At 41.0% G+C, this 22,847-nt stretch overlaps 2 protein-coding genes across 8 annotated transcripts in view; one reads left to right on the top strand and one right to left on the bottom strand.

The window, feature by feature from the left end:
• Window positions 1–3,012, top strand: part of DAP (death associated protein) — a 59,972-nt gene extending 56,960 nt beyond the window's left edge. For all 7 annotated transcript variants that reach the window (XM_086846864.1, XM_086846688.1, XM_086846783.1 and 4 more), the window contains one exon: window positions 236–3,012. In XM_086846864.1, coding sequence (XP_086702990.1) covers window positions 236–355 — 120 coding nt within the window. In that variant the 3' untranslated portion in view covers window positions 356–3,012. The remainder of the gene's footprint in view (window positions 1–235) is intronic.
• A 15,064-nt stretch (window positions 3,013–18,076) lies between these two features.
• The window catches only part of ANKRD33B (ankyrin repeat domain 33B), a 56,727-nt gene continuing 51,956 nt past the window's right edge, over window positions 18,077–22,847 (bottom strand). Inside the window, exon 4 of the mRNA XM_023922159.2 lies at window positions 18,077–21,225. Coding sequence (XP_023777927.1) covers window positions 20,375–21,225 — 851 coding nt within the window. The 3' untranslated portion in view covers window positions 18,077–20,374. The remainder of the gene's footprint in view (window positions 21,226–22,847) is intronic.

Genomic DNA, 22,847 nt, shown 5'->3' with positions numbered 1-22,847 from the left:
TAAGATTCTTTATTATTGGATAGTGTGTGTAACTGGAAGAAGTGAAGCTTGCATAAGAAAAATTTTGAAGTTGGCTAAAAGAATAAAAACATAGAATGTGTACAGGGGGACTCCAAAGTAGCATGCAACACTGTTTTCCATCTGATTTTCATGTTTTTTAGAATTTACATCAATTAGAACTGGCAAGTACACTTTTAAGATTCCTGAAACTTTTCCTGCTGTGTTCTCCAAACAGGGTGATAAGGACTTCCCTCCAGCTGCAGCTCAGGTGGCTCATCAGAAACCACATCCTTCAGTGGAAAAGCTTCCACACCCACAGCATGTCAAACAGCACATCCACCAGCCTCGCAAATGAGCTCCCCATCAGGATCTCTGCCAAACTGCTCTCCGTGAATAAGTTTTCAAGAGAAGACAAAAATCCTTTAGGATTCACACTGTCAAATCTGTAAAATTGACATCTAAAATAATATGCTGTTTCTTTTACTTTAATTCTCAAGGGTTAATAAAAATGAAGACGTTCAGTTGCCCTCCTAGATGGAAAATTCTGTATTGAGTATTTGCTGATCAGGGGTGCTTTTTTATAAGATTTTCTTACTGTCAAGATAAAAACTTCAGTATGAGTAATATGATTAATGAGCTTAAAAATTGTACTTTTAGTTGTGGACTCACAATAGCAGATAGTTAATGTAGCTTTTATGCTAAGCCAGTAAGAAAGAAGAGCCCCTCACTGTCTGGAGGGAGTTTGTTGGGTGTGTTGAGACAGAAGTTATTGGTTGATTATGTAGTTATGTCTGATTATGATTATGTAGTTAGTGTCTTGATTATGTAGAACCCTTACAGCCTTCAGTATCCTACAGTGTTACACCCCAGTGCCCTCTGGATTCAACCAGGGAGATGATGAAGGGGCTCCCATACATTCTCAAGTGAGCAGAGATCCAGCTGAATCTTCTTTATACCCCCTTGCACTCTCACAGTCTTGCTGAGATTTTTCCCATCTGGTGATCTGTGAGTATGGAGAGGAGAGAGAAATCAGAAATACAAGAACACTGCTTCTGTAGACAACCCATTTGCAATCTCATGAGTCTCACTGGGGGCTGTATTTTTGAGGTGGTGATTTCACATTCCAATACCAAGCTGAAGGAATTTGTGAATCTTCATATTGAACTTAAAATAAGTTGATGAAAAATTTGTTTACTTTCTTAAATTTAGAATTTGAGATCACCTTTTGAAGTTGAGATACCACAAATAAATATGTTTATGATCCAACCTCTTTTGCGCATCGTATTTTTTCCTAGTCTTCTTATTCTGAATGACAGCAGTGATATGAGGAAGTGAAAGGAAAATTATTTCCAAATAGAGCAATTGTTTTATTTTTACCACATAATTAAATAATTTGGTTTCTCAGTTCAGAATAACTTAGCTCTATAATTTTCCTTCCATAACTCACCTCTGTAAAAACCTGGAAAAAAATTTTGAACATTCTACCTGTTTTAATGTGTTCTTCTGTTTTTAACTGACTACAAATACAATGCAGCCTTTAAAAGCCTCCAGGCTTATAAAGTTTTAATGATGTCAAAAACGTGAGAGATAAAGCTGCAACCATTCACCTGGCAAATAAGTGAAAGTTTAGCATTACTTGGGGCTTTACTAGTTTATTTTTGGATAAAAAACAGTAAGGAAAATTTAAAAATTATTATTTTTTTAAAATTCTGCAGATTTAATAATTATTTCCCGAGTAGCTGATTTAAAACAACTGCAACAAAATACTGGAAAATATGGCCCATTTCACAAGTGGAATAACTCACTTCATGTGGGTGTGAGGGACCTGACATTTCCATCTCTTTATAGGCTTGAAATGGAAATGATGTTTTGCAAATTATTTGCATGGACATATTTATTTGAAACCCAAGGAAAGATGTACAATCTATATATGCAGTCCTTACTTTCAATTTGATTAGAAACTATACTTGCCTTAAGGAAAGAATGTTTATAAGAATTTTTCTGTATTAGAATATGTGTAACTTTTCAAATCTGCTTTCTGTTTCTGATGTCGATGTAGCAGAGGCCTTGTTTGTTGTTTCTTATGAGTGTACAAGGGATTCACACCTGAGCAACTCATTCATTGTTGAGCCTCTTGGAACCTCTGCAGAAGATGATTTGCTGGCAGGAATGTTTGCAGACTAAGGACAGGAGGTGGTTGATGGTGCACCGTAGCCGTCCATGTGCTGCGTCAGCAATCATCGCAGTCAGTTCTGGTACCTGCTGGCCTGAGGGGGAGCTGGGTGGGATTCATCTCTGCCTCGTGCTGTGCCTGCATCTGAAGGAGGTCGGTGGTGTTGCAGTCAGGACAGTCAGTAGAGTTTAGGTATGGCATCATTGACCAAAGGGAAGGCTCTTTCAGGTTGAGCTCAATCACTCTTGGCTCCATTGACAGCATTGGAAAACTAAACCTCAGTGTGGAGGCACATGGTGAGGTGGGGCTGGGTACCTCGGCTCCATGTCTTGTAATAGGTAGAAATGGTTCTGAAAGCTATACCACATCCTTTCTGACAGTAAAAGTTAGGAGGATGGATGCTTTCAAATTACAAACTACTGCTCCTGGTTGTTAATGCAATATATACAGCATATATAGATAATACCTGAGTTTTGTCTTTGATTACTTAGATAGATGTGTTTGTACAATGAACTATGTCTCTTAAGATAGCTTTTAGAATGCTGAAAATCATACATGATTAGAAAATGTCTCTATATGAAAGCATATTATATATTGTTGGGAGGTATCCGTGTTTATACATAGGTGTCCTTACCCAAGCATTACCTTGTCCAAAATAATCATAACTGGTGAACTGGATTTCTTACGGATGGTTATTGATGCTTTTTAAATATGTTACAATAGCATATAAGGACAGGAGATGTTCAGATGTTACCTTGAAATAACTGCAAAAGAAATTTTCTGTAATTGTCAATGTGGCAATAATGCAACAATAAAGCATGAAGTTGTGTATTGGGCTATTTTTTCTCTGTAAGTGCCTTGTAAATCAGCAGGATGCAGCTTTGTGGGATTTATGGGATTTTATTACAGACTGCTGCATGACTAATCAGCATTTTATAGACAGTGAAATTTATTATGAAGTTTTATGACACAGTGGATGTGCTGTTTTGAATAGTTCAGTCTCACGTAAAATAAAAAGTAGATGCTACCAGCTAGAATGGGAGTTGCTGTTTTCTACTATGAAATTGGAGAAGCTTGTTCAGCCCCCATGAAGCTAGAGAATCTAAGCCTGGTAATAAACCAGGATGGTAAAGGAAATAAAATGTAACATTTTCCATTGCTTTCCAAGTTCTGATCTTTCAGAAAAAGCAAGTATTGTAATCACAAGAGATGACAAGCTTTTCATAAAGCTGCAGTTAACATTACATAACACATTCTGTAACATAAGTGATTTGATGAAGAATATGGAGGAATTGCCGCAGTGTTTCGGGGACCTTTCTGATACTTTGGGCATTCTATATTTAATATATGTGCAGTGTGTATATAATACAGCAAATATATTTGATACAGTGTAGAGGTGGTAGCTACTGCCCAGGGACTGTTGCAGCGTTATGTCCTTAGACTCTGTGCTCACATAGTCATAGAATTGCTTAGGTTGGAAAAGACTCTTAAACATTGAGTCCAAGCATTAACCCAGCACTGCTAAGTCCACCATTAAACCCTAAAAGCCACATCCACACATCTTTTAAATACCTCCAGGAGTGCCCGGTTCCCTGGGCCGCCTGTTCGAAAGCTTGACAACCATTTTGGTGAAGAAGATTTTCCTCATACCTACTCTAAACCTCCCCTGGCACAACTTCAGGCCATTTCCTCTTACATTACCTTGTCGCTTGTTACCTTGGAGAAGAGACCAACCCCACCTTGCTACAACCTCCTTACAGGCAGTATGCCAATATGAGTACAGTTTTACAACAGGGGGATATGTTGCTGGTCAGAGGCTGCAATGATATAAAGAATTAAGAAGATGAATCTCTGTTTTAATTTAAATTCTTTGCACACCACTCTCTCGCAAGATAAAGACATTTAATTATAGCTGGTTACAGCTAACATTATCTGCTATATAAGAATGCAGAGGGATGCAGATCACAGTGACTGGCTGGCTCAAGAATAAACTGAGTCAAGTCTGCAGCAGTAAATCGTGGGATTTCTTCGGCAGATGAGTAAAGTAAATCAGCATGTAGCTGTAACCTTTGGTAAGTGCTGTGCATGATTCTATTATATAAAATTAATAAAGGTAATTTCTTGGTAATGTGGAGGGTTTGTATTTTGCTTGTCCCTATGTTTTTGTGTCTCCTTCAAGAATGTGCATTCATTGATTTTCTTCATCCCCCTCAGAGAAAAAAACTGCAGCTAGTGTATACTATTCCTTGAATTTTAAAATGGAAGCAACTAGCATTCAGATATAAGGCCTGAGAGGAGAGGTGGAGTGCATTGTATTTGACAAAGCACTCTGTGAACAAAGAAGTAATTTCTATTGCAATGACTGTTTTCCTTCACTTCAGAATGCTGATCAGAGGTGAGAAAAAGAATGTGATGCATTTTTCTGGGAATGTAATTTATTACTATTTGGAGCTGACAGGCATGCATGGTTGCTGATGATTTTCTGCAAATCACGAATGCTGTCAATGACAAAACTGAAATGCAGCACACTAAAGCCATGGCAAGCATAGATCTTGCAAGTGACCTTGAAAGAAGCCCTGTAACATAATCTCTGCTTTCCAGCTTACATTGGAGATATTTTTAGAAAACGTGAGTGTCTATCCTCCTTTCTGGCAGGGAAGTGGCAGGTTATGAAGGTGTGTAAAATGAGTTCTTATGAGCCATATGTAGTAGCTGCTCAGGTGTCAGTGGATATCTGATACCATGTTAAGATGGATAGTGACATCACTTTTTTACATGTAGTGGAGCAAGTGACCTGGAGAGCACAGCATTGAAATCACAGTTTCCAAAGCACAGAATACTCTTGAGTTGGAAGGGATTCACAAGGATCCAACAAGTGAATGGCCCATAGGGGGACTGGACCCACAACCCTGGTGTCATTAGCACCATGCTCTGGCCAACTGAGTTAATCTCGGGGTCACAATGGAACCCACTTGGCTTCTCTCTTAAACCAGAAGTGCCTTTTGAAATACAGAACAGTGGATTTAGTTAAAATGAAAGTTAGCCACGTTTCTGTATGCTGATAGCAGCTGAAATGACAAATACCTTGTCAAGTTTCAAATGTGCCTGAAACCACGTGTTCAGTTCCTTTCAGAGTAAAATTGCACCAAGTGTGTCAGTGTTCAGTTCTGAAGGGAGGCATTGCCTTTTTACTTGTTTTATGCTTGCTTGTGAACTTAAAGTGTTTAACTGAAAACTTTGCTTGCTATTAAAAAAAAAAAAAAGCCTTATTTCTGTGCACCTCATCTTAAGCTATATTTCATTTTTGAAGTGATATCTCTGAGGAATATAAAGGTCTTCTTGCTTTGTCTTTTGGAGACCAGCAGATTGGGGCACATGCCAGTGGAATGTTGCACACTTTATTTTACTTTCTGGTGTATTTAAATCAGCAGTGAACAGGAGCTGTGATTAGAGAAGTAAAGCCTTAAATATTAAAATTAGGACAGTAAATGGACCAGCACAGAAGTAAATTCAGTTGTGCTCTGTAAAGCTGTTGTTGGAAGATGGTAAGAGAAAAGAAGAGCTATCATATCATTTCAGAACTGTATACTGGCCATTTCTTATGCTGCTCAGTGACCTCAATTTCCCCTGCTAATTATATACTGAGAGGACAATTTTTTGATCCATAAATCTACGTGTCCTTGAAATTTTTTCTGTGGAAGAGGCCTTTGGATGAAGGAAATCTACAAATGCAAGTGCATTTTGATAAGTTCTGGTTCTTCTAACCTACAAGATTAAACATAAAGAAATATATATTATCTCTCTTCACTGCAAAAGGCAGCATGTATGTACATATAGGATGTAAAACTAAGACATACTCTAGTTGAACTGAGACCTAATTAATATTCATGTGCGTGTCTATGTCCCTACAATGAGAGAACAGTTAGTTTTAAAAAATAGGATGTAAGATTTCCTTCATCCCAGAGGTGTTAAGCAATGGGAGATCAGATTCTTTGGACCATGTAGTTTGGGTGAACACCTTTAACACCCTTTTTGCAGGTGGCTAGTGTTGCATCTGAGTTGCTAATAAAAACACCCACATAAAAAGCTGATTCCTTAGCTAATTCCTTCCCTCTGGCCAAGAGATAATGAATAGAAAATGCAAGAATTCTCCTTTTAGGGCCTGATTTATTACCCAGGACACAATAAACATTAGCTTGCTGCTGATGTGACAGTTGTGACAGCTGGAGGGGTTTGGAATGAAAGGCTGAAGCCTTAAATGAGTCTGTCAAGTGAGCTTGTTATGAGGATCTTGGTTAAACACTCTTTGCTTTTTGTGGCCCCAAAGAGCTTCTACAACATCTACACTGAAAAATTCAGTGTTAGAACTGTTCTTTGTATGCCAATGGCTGGCTCACCACCAGTCAGTAGTGGCTAAGGTAAATACTTATAGAAACTATAGAGCTTGATCTATTGTGATCCATAATACCGCTCTCCCCTAGATGCATATGTTTAGTTTGTTTGTGCACCTGGTTTTGTACCTGGCTGTCATGGTGTGCCATCCATGTGTGTCACTCTCAGATGACTGGTCCTTCATGATAGGAATGACTTTGTTAGTGGATGCAGGATATCTGCAGGACAGAATCTTTAAAGACAGAATCTGTACATTAAAAAGCACGGAAAATGTTAGCAATGACATCTGTTACCATGTGACCCCCACTGGGACATTTAGGATTTGAGGAATGATATAAACATTAGATATAAGTGTATATTTTAAAAATGATATCCTTTGTTTATTTACAAAAGCAGTCCCAGGGTTACTTGTCTGCAGTTTCTCTTTTACTTATCTGTTGCTTTGCCTTCAATCAAGCGAGATTGCAAAACAATTGGCAAGATGTCAGCCCAGCCTGCAGGTGCTATTGAAATGCCTTCAAGAGTCAGAATCAAACAAAAACTTCACTCTTGATTTATTGTGCTCTATGTTCTGAAAATACAAATGTTTCAGTGTCTGAGATTATAGAGTGAAAAGCACTTGAGGAAGAAGAGCTGTACCAATTACAGAGAAACAATTCTAAATAGCATTAGTGACCCAGTACTAGTACTCTAAAAGGTGGCAGAGTAAAGATGGCACCTTCATATTCATTTTGAGCACTGCATTTTGATAGCTTAGGATTTGTACTCAAGGTAAAATGCTAGGGCCAATGTAAATGGAGACTATCACTTTGAAAGCATTATAGTTCTAATAGGTAATACGAGCTACAGGGAATGAATATGAGCCCTGTATATTTTTTTCAGGCATGTTTGCTGGCATTAATAAACAGAGAGCTGAAGACATTTTGCCTTTCATCAGCTGTGCAGCAGAAGCTCTTCAAGTGTAAAAGGAGAGGTGAACTTGCTTTTATTCTGCAAACTTAATATAAATACTTCTTAAAGTGAAATCTTCAATCCCTGTGTGCCTGGAGTCACTGAGAGGCAGCGGTGTCTAACATGTAGGCCTGCATCATCTGCTGGCATCTCACTCCCCAGTGCTACCAGTCTCAAGGACAGTCTGTCATGACACGTCATGGTCTGGCTCCTGCCTGTGCCTCACAAAGGCACAGATTAATTTGTCTGTAGCCATTGGTACTGTTTTGTGGTGAGCTAGACCGCTTAGAGGTGGGAATCCATTCAGGTGTGGGAGGTAACTGACCCAGCAGTGGCTGGGAGAGTATTCAGAGGAGAGAACTCAAGCGAACTTTTGTCTTTTTACTCCCTAAAACTGCTAGTGGATACTGAGCATCAAGTAGGCGTTTTCTGTAGATTTGCTGAGGGATGGTTTAGCTGGCAAACAGAATTTGGGGAAGATATTAATGAAAAACAGTGGTGTGAGGCTACAGCAACTGAGGTGTTCTAACCTTGATATTTTTGAGAGGAAAATGCTACAGCCTTTTTAGAAATGCACCTTGGGAATGTTGATGCCTTGGAGCATCAGCAAAGTCTAAAATATGTTACAAAATATTAGAAATTTTTTAAGTGTTCTCAAGATTATTTTTTATTAGAGGCGAGTCCCCTTTTTCTATTAGAAGTGAGTTGTTCTGTCCCAGTCAGTTCTCTGAATGGTGCAGTCACAGCCTTTGGTCATAGCCAGAGGCCAGCATGGAAGACCAGAGTGTGATCTCTCTACCCTTCCTTGGTGAGGGTCTTTGAGGTTTATACCTAAGTGTTATTCATGTAGGAGTTTGGAGGGCCACTGCCAGGGCCACTTCTCAGGACACTACCTTGCAAGATCTTCAGGGCCCAGGCACCTCAAAGAGTCCCAGCACATGAGGCATTTCTGGTGATCAGAGGTAACCAGCCACCAGGAGAGTCTTTGAGAGCTTGTTGTGCTGGTGAGCACCTGTCGTGGTTTTAAAGCAGTAACTAAAAAAACTACTAGAAAACTTACTTATTTCTTGCTGTGAGATATGGATTAGAACAAGAGCAAAACAGGCTTAAAACTTAAAAGGAATAAAGAAAGTTTATTAACAAAACTACAAGGATAAGAACACCAGAATAAACTTCCAGAAAACCCCTTTATCCCCCACTACTTAACCATTCTCTCGTTCACATGACAACATATAAAAAAAACTTTGGAACTTTGGTGTTTAAAACAGTCCCAATTCCTGCTAGAGTCTTCTCATCAGTCTTTGTAGAGAAACAGAAGTCTTTTTCTGATAATCTATGGAGTTTCTCACAAGAAAACTATTTCTGTTACAGCTTTCTATTTTTCTGATGCCAGCTGCCCAGAAATCTGCCATCAGTTCACTCCTCCCATTTCACATCACTCTGAGGTGTGTATGGGTCAATGAATAGGGATATAATTTTAAGGATGAGTTCATCTGTCTCTGTGAGCTTTCCTGGAAAACATAAGTTTTCTCTTTGCCTCAAGCGGCCCCAAATCTTCAACTATTACTTATCTCCTTCTGTTCCAGCACCTCGCTGTATCATAATTACTCTACCTTTTGCTCAAAATCCAAACTTTGAAAACTCCATTCCTCCCTATATACTCTGTCATGAATTAAAGGAGTTTTTTCAAGACCTTGTCCATCTCCATAGCTTTAACAGAAAAATATTTCAGCTTATAAAGCATCTCCTTATTCTCTACCTTCTCTGAAGCTTCTTTTCTTTACTGTCTCTAATAGTTTATAAAGTCTCTACATGTTGATTACTCTCTTTTTCTTTCTCAGGAAAAAAAGATTAATCTGCAAGTCTCATCTGGGTAATGAAAGGGTTAAAATCTTGCCCGGGCTTTGTAGATGGTTCTGTGAACTCTGCCTGAGCAGCAGCTGGAGCTGTCTGCGATGGAAGATTCTTCATGGCTGCTCTGGAGAGTGTGCTCACTGTCTCAGCCTGCCGCAGGTCAAGAGCATTTTTCTTTCCTTACTCGACAGTCTCTGGTGAATTCAGTCACAGCAAAAACTGCAGCCGAGCCAGGGAGCGGCCTGGCCCGGCCAGAGCCCGGGGCAAGCCCCGCAGGCCCCATCTCCCGGCCGGGAGCCGCTGGGCCCAGCCCAGCTCCTGCCAGGGCCGCAGGGCCTGGGCAGGGGAACGGGAGGCTGGCTGGAGCTCTGTTACCTTTCTCAGCCAAGAAAGAAAGAGACCAAGAAATTCCCAGGCTTACGTCTTAAGGTGGTGTTCACAGGTTGATCTCACTTTTCAATGGTTAAAACTGCTGTCAATTCTTAGAAATGGCCAGCTGTTGGCTAAGAGAAAAACTCAGCCTCCAGTGGTTTTAACTTCCTTAGGTGTTTCTCTTTGTTTTCTTAAATGCCAATCTATCACAGCACCTGATGGAAGAGAGGACAAAAAGAGTGTTTTGTTCTGGACCACTGGGTATGTTTGAAGTTTGGAGCATAAAGTGTGTGAGGTTACCACACCACATGTGGCTGCATCTGCTGGTGATGCTTAATTTCTTAATGCTAAGAAAAGCACACTGTGAGCACCCAATAAGCAGTGTTTACTGCAGTGCCTAGAGCATGGTGTTTATAATATCGACTCAGATTTTAAGGGATTTGGATTTCTACCCCATTTCAGTGAAAGCTTTTGTTATCTTACATGGAAACTGATTGCTTACCAGTAAAATCTATGTGGTTTATTGTTACAATTTAATAGGGTTTGCCTGTGAAAACAGATGTGAAAAAGCCCTTATATAGCTACATGCCCTCCCAGCATCCCAGCATTCACTGCCTGACTCAGTAGATATTTTCTCAGAGGAAAGATATAGATTAAATTAGCAGAAACACGTTGCAAGGAATCCTAGGAAAGGTATGAGTGGCTCTCAAAGTATTTCACAGGTGTACACATTTCTGCAGGTGAAGACCTTCCAACAGAGGTCTGAGTGTAGCATGGTACTCAGGAATTCCCACTTCAACTCCTTCCCACCACTATGGTTTTCTTGACACTACTCTGAAAATATGAGCAGTGTAGCCTTCTCTGGCTTGAGGGAGAAACCTTCAGGCCACAAGGATTTCTTCACCCTTCTGTGGGTCTAGGAGTCCAAAGGTTGTTTTGGGCAAGTGTAAACCCACAATTCTATAGGAAGATTCATGTCCATACATTAATGAGATTTTTAAATAACTGGGTGGCGGGTGATCACTGTTAAATTAGATTTTGATGATTAGTGCTGCTGCTGAGTTGCTGTTGCTGCTTCTCCCTCCTCCTTTTCCCTGCCCTACCCTGGGCTCATTTAAGTTCCCCCTAAGTGTCATTCTTGGACGTGTCTTCTCAGCTGGCACAAAGCTTTCCAGAAGAACCCAGCTAATGGGAAATGGCAACACAGGGATTTAATGACATTTAAACTACACAGACCTGACTTTCTCTTTCACAACTTCATAAATCTCTTAAATAGCCCACTAGAATCTTCAAAAGCTGGAACTCTTCGGCAAAGTAAGGCATGATGGTAGTATATGATGCAAAACTTTTTTAGTCTTGCAGCTAAGCTTTCCATGCACTATTTGCTATGCAGCAAATACTCATTTACCTAAGGAAATCACTTGGTGAGAAAAACAGGCCAAGGACATGGTAAGCTTCCTGTTACTCAGAGGGAAGTATACTTTTTTAATGTGTTTTGAGGGAAAATGGCTTTAATGCTATATATCTGTACTGTAGAGAATGCATGAGCACTCTTGCCTTTGTCTTCAGAAGCTGTGTGGGCTCAGCCACTCTCTAGCCATGAGCAGCAGATGATCTGTGTCCTGGATGTGTCCAGCCTCACCATCACCTGATATCTGAAGACTGCCACTGGGATTGCCGCAGTTTTGGACCCTGCTGTCCTGGCTGACTCTGACATCTGAAGAATTTCGTGTGGTTTTCCAAAGCCAAGAGATTACATGTTCTCTGTTTGTTTGACTGACATAGTTTTCATTACATTGTTTGTTTCTGTGGATTTTCCCATCCATCCTTTTCTCTCATTACCTGATAACCAGGAGCTGATCTTGTGAATTAGCTTGGGATTGAGGAAAATATTTCTCTTCCATTGAGGGGTGAACTGAGGCCCACAGGAGTTAAACAAGTCTGACTGGAACAAGCCCTGCACTTGATCCAACATGTGCCAACACAGAAACAGCTGCATCTTTAATGCTTCTGGAAATACCCAGATGGTGATCTTGGCTTTAACTTGTTTTCTTCTCTCTGTTTTCTTCAGCTATCTCCTTCTGTGGTGGTGGATTTCTTATACTCATTCAACCTCACATGCTCTTTCTTTACTTTGGTCAGATCTGAGCTGACTGGTGTACAACACTCGGCTCCTCACAATGGCCTCATTTTGCTGCTTTTCCAATTTAACTAACTCTTGCCCTGTAGAAATGCCATTCAATGCCCTAAAAAGGAGTGACCCATATAACATAAGTCCTGTGTCCTGGGACAATGGTCTTTGGAGAGAAAGAGCCAAGGCTATAGTCTATCATATCTGTAGAACCTTCATACCATGTTTATAGCTATAAACGTTTATAAACATTTATAAATATTTATAGTAAAATCCCAGCTTTAGGATTTTTTCTAGTGACTAAAAATAGCTACAGTTATGAATGTGATCTGCACCTGGTTATTGAAGAGCATACCTGGAGATAAAGAAGGAAAACAGGTCTCCAGACAAGCCTCAAGTTTAGAGTCTGAGAGGTGGGCTGTTTGTCTGCAGTGGTTAAATTCCATGGCTGGCTTCTATACAAAATGTGTTTTGTAGGAGGTGGCCTTGGGAGACCTGCAGACAGGGAATTACTATAATCCAGCCTGGACGTCATGAAAGCATGGATTAATATTTCATCTTCTGCCTCTGACTGTTGTCATGCTTACTTTGTTCCTGAGCAGGGGCTGTGATCCTCAAAAGACAATGCTGAATTAAAGATTAAGCCAGTGTTTTACTTGATGGAAAGAGAGCAGTTCTCTGTGGAGGATGGTGACAATGCAGCTCCTACCCAGCACTGCATGTGGAGGTTTAGATTTTCCCAAATCCAAATGACAGAGCAAAGCTGCAGCGTTGTCCTGGGGTGACTTTACCTTTAAGATAGCTTTGGGAGCTAGGGAAGTTGAAACTGCTGGAGGCTGATGGGAGTCTTTCCTCCTGACCAATTATCGGTCATTTCTGAGAATTGGTGGCTGTTTTAACCATTGAGAAGTGAGACCAACTTGTGAACACCACCTTAAGATCTAAGGCCAGAGTTCTCTTCTGCTCTTTGGTTTCTGGCTATTGAACAGGTAACAAGGCTACGGTTTCCCCCCCCCCAGGGCTGGACAAGGCTGTGGGGAAGATGGGGGGGGAGGCAAGTGGGCCCAGGCCGTGTCAGGCCGGTTCCCCCAGCTCGGCTGCAGTTTCTGCCACTACTGAGTTTTATCAGAGACCGCCGAGTAAAGAGCAGACAGCTCCAGCTCTTGCTCCAGCAGAGATCACAGAATCATCTACAAAGCCTGGGCAAGATTTTAACCCTTTCATTACCCAGATGAGACTTGCAGATTAATCCTTTTTTCCAGAGAGAGAAAGAGAGAGTAATCAACATGTAAAGAGATTTTATAAACTATTAAAGACAGTGAAGAAAAGAATTAAACTTCAGAAGAGGTAGAGAATAAGGAGATGCTTTAATAAGCTGAAATATTTTTCTGTTAAAGCTATGGAGATAGACAATAGTGTTTTAAAACAAAAAACAAAAAACCTCTTAATTCATGACAGAGTACACTGAGAAGAATGGAGTGTTCAAAGTCTGGATTTTGAGAAAAATGGTGAAGTGGTTGTGATACTGTGAGATACTGAAACAGTATCTGAGGAGGAGAAGTAATAGTTGAAGATTTGTGGCCTTGAGAAGCAAAGAGAAAGCTTCTGTTTCCAGGGAGGCTCACAAAGACAGATGAAAAGAACTTTTGCCTTTGAATAACTCATCCTTAAAAATGACTTCCCTAGACTCATGACCCATAACACACCTCAGAGTGATGTGAAATGGGAGGAGTGAACTGATGACAGATTTCCGGGCAGCTGGCATCAGAGAAATAGAAAGGTATGAAGAAAATTAGTTTTCTTGTGAGAAACTCCATAGATTATCAGAAGAAGACTTCTGTTTCTCTACAAAGACTGATGAGAAGACTCTAGCAAGAATTGGGACTGTTTTAAACACCAAAGTTTTTTTTTATCTCTATGTTATCATGTGAACAAGAGAATGGTTGAGTAGTGGGGGAGAAAAGGGTTTTCTGGAAATTTTATTCTGGTTTTCTTATTCTTATAGATTTTGTTAATAAACTTTATTCCTTTTAAGTTTTAAGCCTGTTTTGCTCTTGTTCTAATCCATATCTCACAGCAAGACATAAGTAAGTTTTCTAGTAATTTTTTAGTTACCGCTTTAAAACCACAACAAGCGTGCTGCTGGGGATGGTGTGAGAGGAAGGATCCCTGGCAGCTGTGAGCTATTTTAATAAAAGTAACACTGATAATTAGTCAAAGATGTGCAAGAGGCACTGAACAGCTCCAGGAGATGCCATTGACTGCTGTGTGAGAGCAATCATCACACAGAATGTGAAATCATCACATCAGAAGAGTGAAAGGGCAACATGTACCTGCTTGGGAAAGTCGAAGCTGCAAGGAAACCAGAATGGGTTGGCAGAGAACCCAGGTCAGAGCCTTCCACCAGGTCAAGGATATGGCAGGGCAGCCCTCTTTGCTGGAAACAACACACTCAAGCTGCCACAGCTCCCTGCATGGAAACTGATTTCAGGATGGGTTCTGATTGGTTAAGTCAAGTGAATATCAGTCTAATTAAAACCAACCCAAAAGAATCTGTGCACATTAGTTCAGATTAACTTTTCTGTTAAAACAGCTCAATTGGGTTGGGTTTTTTTGTGTGTTTTAAAATACAGACCAGACCAGACCTTGCTATGGTACCTGGTTATCTCTTCTTTGGACAGCACTTTTTCCTTGGCATTCTCTAAGCACAGTATCCTAGTCAGTCATGCAAATCCTGAGACAATTGGGAGTATTTAAGGCTCATAAGTGGGAAAATTGCTGGGCAAGAGATTACCCTAGAACGTGGAACATGAGGTTTGAGTGTACAACCAGAAGTAGTGCCCATCAGTCACTGTGACCAATACAGCCACTGTCACACAGCAACACCTGGTTCTTGTGGTTCAGCCTGTGGTACCTGACAGTTTCTCCTAGCAAAGAACAGGTGCAGATTCTCATGAGGGCTGGAAACCCTTCAGAAGCCTAAAAAGACTCTTGCAGAAGAGCTGGGAAACCACAGGCAAGCATTGCTCATTGTGCCCATGAACTTAAAAAAAAGGATAATGCAGTCAGTCATGCAAAGAATAAATCCCACATTTTTCAAAAGCTATGGGTGAGAAACTGATAATGTAAAACACCCACAAAGTACATTTTTATGAACATATTAGTGGAATTTTTGTGCTGCAACTGTAGCTTTTTGAAAAGGATACCAGGCAGTCAAAGACCACATTTCCCTTCACTGACATTGCATAAATGCTGCATGACAACTATTCCACTACACTTCCCTGGGAAAGTAGCCAAGCTGATAATACAACGTCTGCTTTCAGTACAATTATGTTTGTATATTCTTTTGAAACACTACTTCACCTTGGTTTAGAACAGAACTTTTAGTGGAGCCATTACTTAAATTCCCCGTTATTTATTGATTTGTGTCCCATTAACACTCACACAAAAATGCAGAACACCCCCATGCTACTGGCTTCTGCAAAAAAGCTGGTTTCAGTATAGTGGCGGCAAACATAAGGAAACCTTAACTCCCTGCTGCTGCATGTGGTGAGAAAGTAAATATTTTATCACCTTTGTCAGCAGAAAGCTGTGCACAGACACTCAGGAAGCACCTTTGGTGGTTAACACTGCTCTGAGCTGACTTCAGTTACTATGGCACCAAGAGTAAAATTCCCATTGGCACACACACACACATGCACACACACAAGGAGCAGAGATGTTCCAGCAGTTCCTGTGCCCCTTTCCTGATCCACATTTACAGGAGCTCACTGCTCCATCAGTGCCTTGTGAGAAACTACTGAATGCATCCAGGATGGCACCCATGAGCACAGATTTTGTACATCTGTCTCTGGAGGGTTTCTGTTCATTTTCTATCTGTTTGGGAGGAAGAGCTTGGGCAAAGTAGCAAATTGTCATTCATGTGGAAAGCTGCTACAAGGGGAAGGGGAAAATGAACCACCTAAATGCGTTTTCCCAACCTCTTCTGTTTCCCTGAGAGACAACTGAAAGAGCAGCATTTGGCCCACTAATTATCCACAAACCTATGTACAGTTTTATAGATATAACCATTGTACATTGCTACAGCCATTGTAAATTCAAATGTGCCAAGAGAAGTGACAAATTTAAACCTGACTAGGCAAAATTAATGTGCATAACAACCCTAATTATCTGATAAAGTAGTGAAAAGGCAGCTGGTCTGTTTTTTCTTTGTAGCCTCCATAATATACCCTGAATGATTTGTTCCTCTTATAGAACAATTATTTAATACTGGCTTTTTGAGAGATGGTAATCATTAACACATATAAGTACTCCACATTATCACTACGAGGTAAGAGGCTTTTTATATGTATATGTATAAAAATTATATGTGTTAAAATTTTCAAATTATATATGCATATATATGCTTTATATGTGTATCTCATTATTACTTTATATATGAATGATGTTTATATGTGCCTGTGTTGCATGTAGGTAGTTTTATAGGTATGGTTAAGTGCAATATCATATAATTAAAATAACTTAATGATATAGGTGGGGAACTGATTCAGAGTATCAAGTTTGCCAAGTCTGGGATATCCTTATTATATTTAGCATTATAAAGCACATCTCAGTCTCAGCATGGATTTGACTGATACTATTTCTACTTCCAGTGGTCACCAGCTCCACAACCAAAGCAAAAAGGGTCCAGAGTTCATGAAGTGTTTCCATAAATACTATATTTAGCTGTACCTAAGAATTCACCAAACAGAAGAAAATTCCTGTTCTCCAGAATAAGATTAATTAGCCCTTCTCATTTTCCAGGTTTCTTTTCTAATACTGGGACAGTCTGAGATACCTTTGGAGGTATCTATGAATACTTTTTGGGGTTTTTTCCTGACTTGGATAATGCCCAGCACAGTGGCTGGTACTGGGTGATGGGGAAGATGGTGACTTCTGGGAGGACAGCTACTGGGAGCCCCCGTACTGAAGCTCTTCCTTGCCAAAGATGAAAGCACAATATAATTTTAGAGAATGTTGGGAAGCAGTTGGACTTTCACCTTCCACTGTCACTGTTGTTAAATCCCTGTTACTACAGTTACTATAGAACTAAGTCGGCCCATGGATCTGGGAGCTTCCTGGGACCATCGTGGTGAGATTCCCAGGGTACCAAGACAAGGAATGGCAGTGATGGCAGGCACAGCCCCTGTTCCAGTTACAACACTCCAGGACATTCTTCCCACTAATGTGCCCCACTACAGCCTGGCACTGAAGGCAGGTAGAAGACTTCCTACTGCCCTAGGCATTAATGTCCCTTTCCCCTCTGAGGAGCATCTTTCTGCAGCAGCCCCTTTGCCTTCCCCCAGGGGCTCAAGCTGCCAGGAGGTGCTGACAAGGATTTGCTTGATCTTTTTTAGGAGGCAAACTCTGCTGCTTGAGTGACCAGGAGCAACCTGAAGTGCAGCCAGTATTGCCTGGGATTTCATAGTTATGGATCTCCTGGGGGGAAGAAAAATCTACAACAAAACACAGATCAAACCACTCTATTTGTGCTGAAATCGAACAGAAATCAAATCCTCCTTGGCAGCAGCAGCTCAAGGGGGCAGATGGCTGGAAGCAAGCCAGGCATGCCTCCTCCTCCTCCACCTCCACAGTGGTCCATTTGTCACAGGTTTCAAGAAGTGGTTTGTGGGAGTTTTGCTCACTACAACCTTCAGAAAGGTAAGATAAACAGCAAGTGAGGGGTGCAGCCTTTAGGGTGAGGATAATGATGAAGAGGGGAAGATAGCTGGGGAGTAGTAAGGCAGCAGAGGAGGAAGGCAATGAAGACACAGAGACCGGTGGCTTGCACTGCCAAAACTAGCAAGTGCAAGGCTTTACACAGATGCCCCAAATGGAGTCACACTCTCTGCAAGGATACTGGGAGACCACCTGCTTGCAGAAGAGCAACACGGAAGCAGGCCAGCAAACCAATGACTTCTCTCTCCATCAAGATGACCAGTGAAAACCTGATGGGAAATGAAAGTAATAGTTTTCCTTAACTCTTAAAGAAAAATTCACAAGGAGTGGAAGTGAACCCACAATCACTCCTTCCAGAGAAGCCAAACTGCTTTCAGGTGATCCTGATGAGTCCTTTGGTGAAAGTGAATGGGCTTTTAGATCCACTGGGAAGTGAAAGGCAGTATCCCCAATGAAGAACCCCTATGAAGAATGAGTGTGCCAAATAAGTTGAACAGTCTGTGCCTCTTTTAATGGAAATATCACATTTATGCACATAAACACAGTAAAGTACAAAGGATTAGAAAATAGGTTTAATTTCCAGCCCCTAATTCTACATACTATATGTTCATCCCTGAGAGCACCTGTCAATGGCTGGTCTCTTGCAGGTGGTACTGAAAGTGCAAATTCAAGTACTCAGCTGCGGTACAGGTTGCTTTTCAGAACCAAATCTGATTGCTATATCTTCAAAACCCTGGGTTGGCAGTAAAAAAAAATTAACAGTTAAACCATTCAATCCAGTGTGCCAGTCTGAAGTCTGTCCTGACAGGTCTGCCACAGACAGACAGAAGATTGTCATCCTGCTTTCCAAAGAAATGAGTCCTGCTTGTATTCTGGACACCTCAAAGCCATTACAAAATTAGTGCCTATGAATTGCATAGCACTGATGCACTTGCAGATAAAAATGATCTTCATATTCCCAGGACTGGGCAGGTGTATTGGCAGGTGCTTTTCCTCCAGGTCTGACCTAAGAAGCTACCTGGCAATGCAATCTGGCCAGCACAGAAGTACAAAGAACAGGCTGTGTGGAAAAATTCTTTTTTCCCACATCTGTCCCAACTTCTGTCAGACCCTATAGACAGGAAAAGTGCTGATCTGGGCGCTAATTTTCAATTAACTGAATTTATTTCTCCCATGACACAGTTTCATTACAAATTCAGTGAAACTGAAAGTGGCCATCCTCTGTGCTGTGGGGCTAAAGGATGGGAAAATTTTCCCTCTCTTAATTGAGGGGAGAAACTGGTGACAGCAGCACAGCTGGGGTCTGCCTGGGCTCCAGTACAGCAACACCTTCAGGACGACACACTGCAGCACATTTTAGTTTAAATGTGTGCAAAGCCTGAGGAAAACCTAACTCTGAGCATGTGCTCTATGCTGTTTGCATTGGATCTCTACTTCTATGAGTGTGGTTGTTCTTCAGCAAGCAGCAGATTTATAGCCGTTCCTTACCGGAATTTTCCAGGGCTTGGCTTGCTGTTCAGGCTGACTGCTGGTACAACCAGAGGAATCCTTAATGTGGAGTGTGAAAACCTGCAGCAAAAATCCATGGGTACTGCCCACGTGGGAGATGAACTTCCATACCAGGGAAGGTTTTCTCCCAGTGTAGACAGACGGGTGAGCTACTGCCCTCTTTGGGCACCCAGAGGTGTTGTACCAAAGCTTGCAGTGACATCTGGCCATGTCAGTGGTTGAGCTGCCTCTGACTGGGTATTCACAGCATATAGCTGCACTTGACTCCTGGGAAAATTGCTTGAACCTCTGAAAGCTGCATAATATTCCTGTCCTGGCTATATTCTGGAAAGGCTCACAATAAACCTAGTGAGTTTTTTTAAAATAAATTTAAATATCAACCTGAAAAAATATTCACTGTGCTTCACCATCTCCCTTATTTCACGGTTAAAAGCAATGACAAAAATTTCCCTGAGACTAAAGAGGAGACAACAGATAATGAATAAAGGAAAATCTAGTGGGGGAGGCAAATCTTAGGTGATGGTGGCAATCAAAAATTGTCACATCTTCGATGTTTCTTCAAAGAAATCAGTCCCTGCAACTGATTTATACTTGCAGAAGATGTGAATACCTCAACTACAGAGATATTTCATATTAAGCCCTTTTTAGATTCAACAGAGAAAACAAGAGCATTAAGAACTGCATCCATACAGACTGTATGGACCTGTAGGGTTTAATGCCTGTATTTAAGATCTGCTTACTGGAATAGAAATAAAGTGCTCATTATATCTAAAACTGTAGACCTGGATTTTCATTGCCAACCAACACTGTGGTATATTTTAAACTGCTAATTATTATTATAAATCTTTGCAATATATCTGCCTAAGGAAGAAGAGGGAGGAATGTCTGGTGTCAAAACCACAGCTCCTTAATTTTGTCCATTGCAAAATGAACAAACACAAAATACAATCCTTTCAAACATATTTTTCAAGCTGTTTCACAGTCATTCACCAGGAGCTGGAAAAAGAGGAATCCACAAGACTACTGCACCACTTAGAACATCCCATCAACAGCAGACTGCTTAACCTAGTATGTGTTCCAGCTCAAAATACATTCTTGCTCCACCATCAAATATGCCGTGGCATAACCATTGCTGTATTTCTGCTCCTTAAAGGCCATGACTCAGTATTCCAGCTCCATGAGCAGTGAGCATGCACAAAGACATTCAGTCTCTTGTAATCTTGCTGGGATAACAAGACTAGCGGCTCAAAAACCTCTCACCGACTGCCTTTAAATCAGGTCCTGCTCTGGGAAGGAGACACCTGCCTTGGCTTTTGAGCCTCTGCTGCTCTATTCTTCTCCAGTTCCTCTGCCTTTCTCCGCTCCTCTTTTAACTCCTTGTATCTCCATTTGGGAATCTGCAGATAGGGGTCGTCCTTTGCACTGCTCCTCCTTCTCGCCTTTTCTGGCTGGAAGGTAGGTGGAGGTGCCTTGCTTACACGGACTTTGGGGATGACAAATCCCGGCCGGACACTGCTCCGTCGAAGTAGGTGGAGTGGCAGGAGGCTTGCTTTCCTTGTAGCTACTGTGCTTACTTGGGACATTGCAATGCTGATGGGCTGCAGGCTAGCTCGACGCTCCTTCTTCTTGGGGATCACTGTGACTTTGGAGTTCTGAAAGAGCTTCTCATAGTTGTTAACATGATCTTTGTCTTGAGACCGGATTTCCTCTGCTCTCTGCTTCCTAAGGATTTCCTGCACAGCCAGTCTGCGTTTCCCCACACAAGGTGGGCTGCCGGGGCACACAGTCCGGCATGCCAGAGTGATGAAGGGACTTCCCAAGCTTGTTGTCACCTTCACCATGTGATCAAGGACTCCATCCTCTTCTGGGCCATAGAAAGACCGGAATGAGACAGCTGCTCTTATGCACTCAGAAATCTTCTGCAAACAGCTTTTTGCTTCTGCAGCCTTCTCAAGAAGTTCCTTCATTTTTGGCCATTCTGGTTTATATTGATCAGAAAACTGTTCTGGGCATGGTCTGTCCATCAGCTTCTGCATGATGAAGGCAGATTCTGATCTTCCTGTGAAACAAGCCCATTCCCATGAAGTTAGTCCACGGCTTGGGTCAGTTGCATGAACATTTGCCCCTCAAAAGAAAAAGAAAAACAATTAGTGTTAATTAATTAAACCACCCACATTCCTGCTGCTGTGATCAGAGGTGAGTCAAGCAGATCCCTGCAAGAAAATGTCACATAAAATACACAGTAATATTTGTGTCAAAATGAACATGCAATTAGAATAGATCCAGTTCTTGACTTTATGAACTCCTTGTTTCTTTAAAACAAGGTAAAAGACATTAAGACTGCATATATGAAATTCTCTTAAAATTACAAATAATGAAATAATTTAATAATTTAATAATAATTTAGTCTTGACTGCCATTTTAATATCCATTCACTTGAGCTCACAAAAAAAGAGTTACAGATAGGGAAAGAAAAAATTCTCCACACAGAAATCTTTCCCCATATAGAATAGCGGACTTTGTACTGGTCACTTCCACTTCGAAGAAAGGTCTTAGGTTAATGATCACAAGTTCCATGAAAATATCCACTCACTGCTCACTAGGACTAAAAACAGCAAATAAAATGTAAAAAATGTAATTAATTTCTTAAAAAGCATTAAAAATGGCGGGGGGGGGGGAGAAGAAAGTAAAAAAAGGGGAAATAGAAAAACAAAAAAATGTGAAAAAATGTGCAATTCATGCTCTCTTATGTCTGAAAGGACTCCATAGAATTAGGAAATGTTGAGAAGATGGTAACAAGGATGATCAAATACAAGGAAAGTTTCCATAAATGTCGAAGAGTGGATAATAGGTGAGACGGACCTTCAGTCTGAGCCCGGAACAGCTATTCTCATCTACCTGAGACTACTAGCCCTAAGGAAATGAAGTAATTGTTTGCCAAAACACTCTGTTATTGCCAAGTAGACCAGCCATAAGAGGCAGCTGGGATACAGGCTACAGAGCAGAAACTTAGACATTTAAAGTTTCATGTCCTGGAAGGAAATTATTTCTAGTGGCCTATCCTCCTCCCATTCCCAGTTTATGATATTTATCTCTCCAGTTCTGACATCTGTGTCCATCCCCATTCTTTTTTTTCATATATTTCTGCATCCTTTTCCATCTTTGCATTCTTTTTGATCTCTCTATCTTCTTATTAGATCCCACACATAGGCTTTTGCCCTTGTTCTTCATGCTTTTTTTTCAAAAGTGTTCTTCACTTTTTTTGTTTTCACTCTTCTCCTCCATGGACACTTCTTCTCCTCCACTTCTTCTCCACTTGGACACTTGAAGAGAGGATACAAGAGTAACAGGAGAAGCAGGAGTCCTAGTCTGCCCTATGGTATCTTTTACAACTTCTTTAGTACAGTATCCACATTCCTTGGAAACCAGAAAATTGCAGGGAAGTCCTCCCATGATATTAGGGTGGGACTGTAGGCATTTGTTAATGAGGGTGGCATGTGCCCAATCGTGCTCACAGAGAAGATGTCTATAAAGGACACAGGAAGCTAATTCAAGGTGCACCTGTGGAGGAATTGCTGCAGAACAATGAACAGCAGCAAGAGGTTTTGGAAGCGGAAAATAGCAGGACACTGTTGCAAATACCCAGCAGACTGTAGCTGGTAAATGCTAAAGGATACAAAAGACCTGTCCAAAATCTGGCTTGATGGCACCAATTACAAAGAATCTCAGAGACATGCCAAGTACTTG

The sequence above is a fragment of the Cyanistes caeruleus genome, chromosome 1 (assembly GCF_971803275.1).
Source record: "Cyanistes caeruleus chromosome 1, bCyaCae1.hap1.1, whole genome shotgun sequence".
In the NCBI taxonomy this organism is placed as follows: Eukaryota; Metazoa; Chordata; class Aves; order Passeriformes; family Paridae; genus Cyanistes; species Cyanistes caeruleus.
The sequence above is the reverse complement of the archived record's forward strand: the minus strand, read 5'-3'. Positions and strand labels throughout refer to the sequence as shown.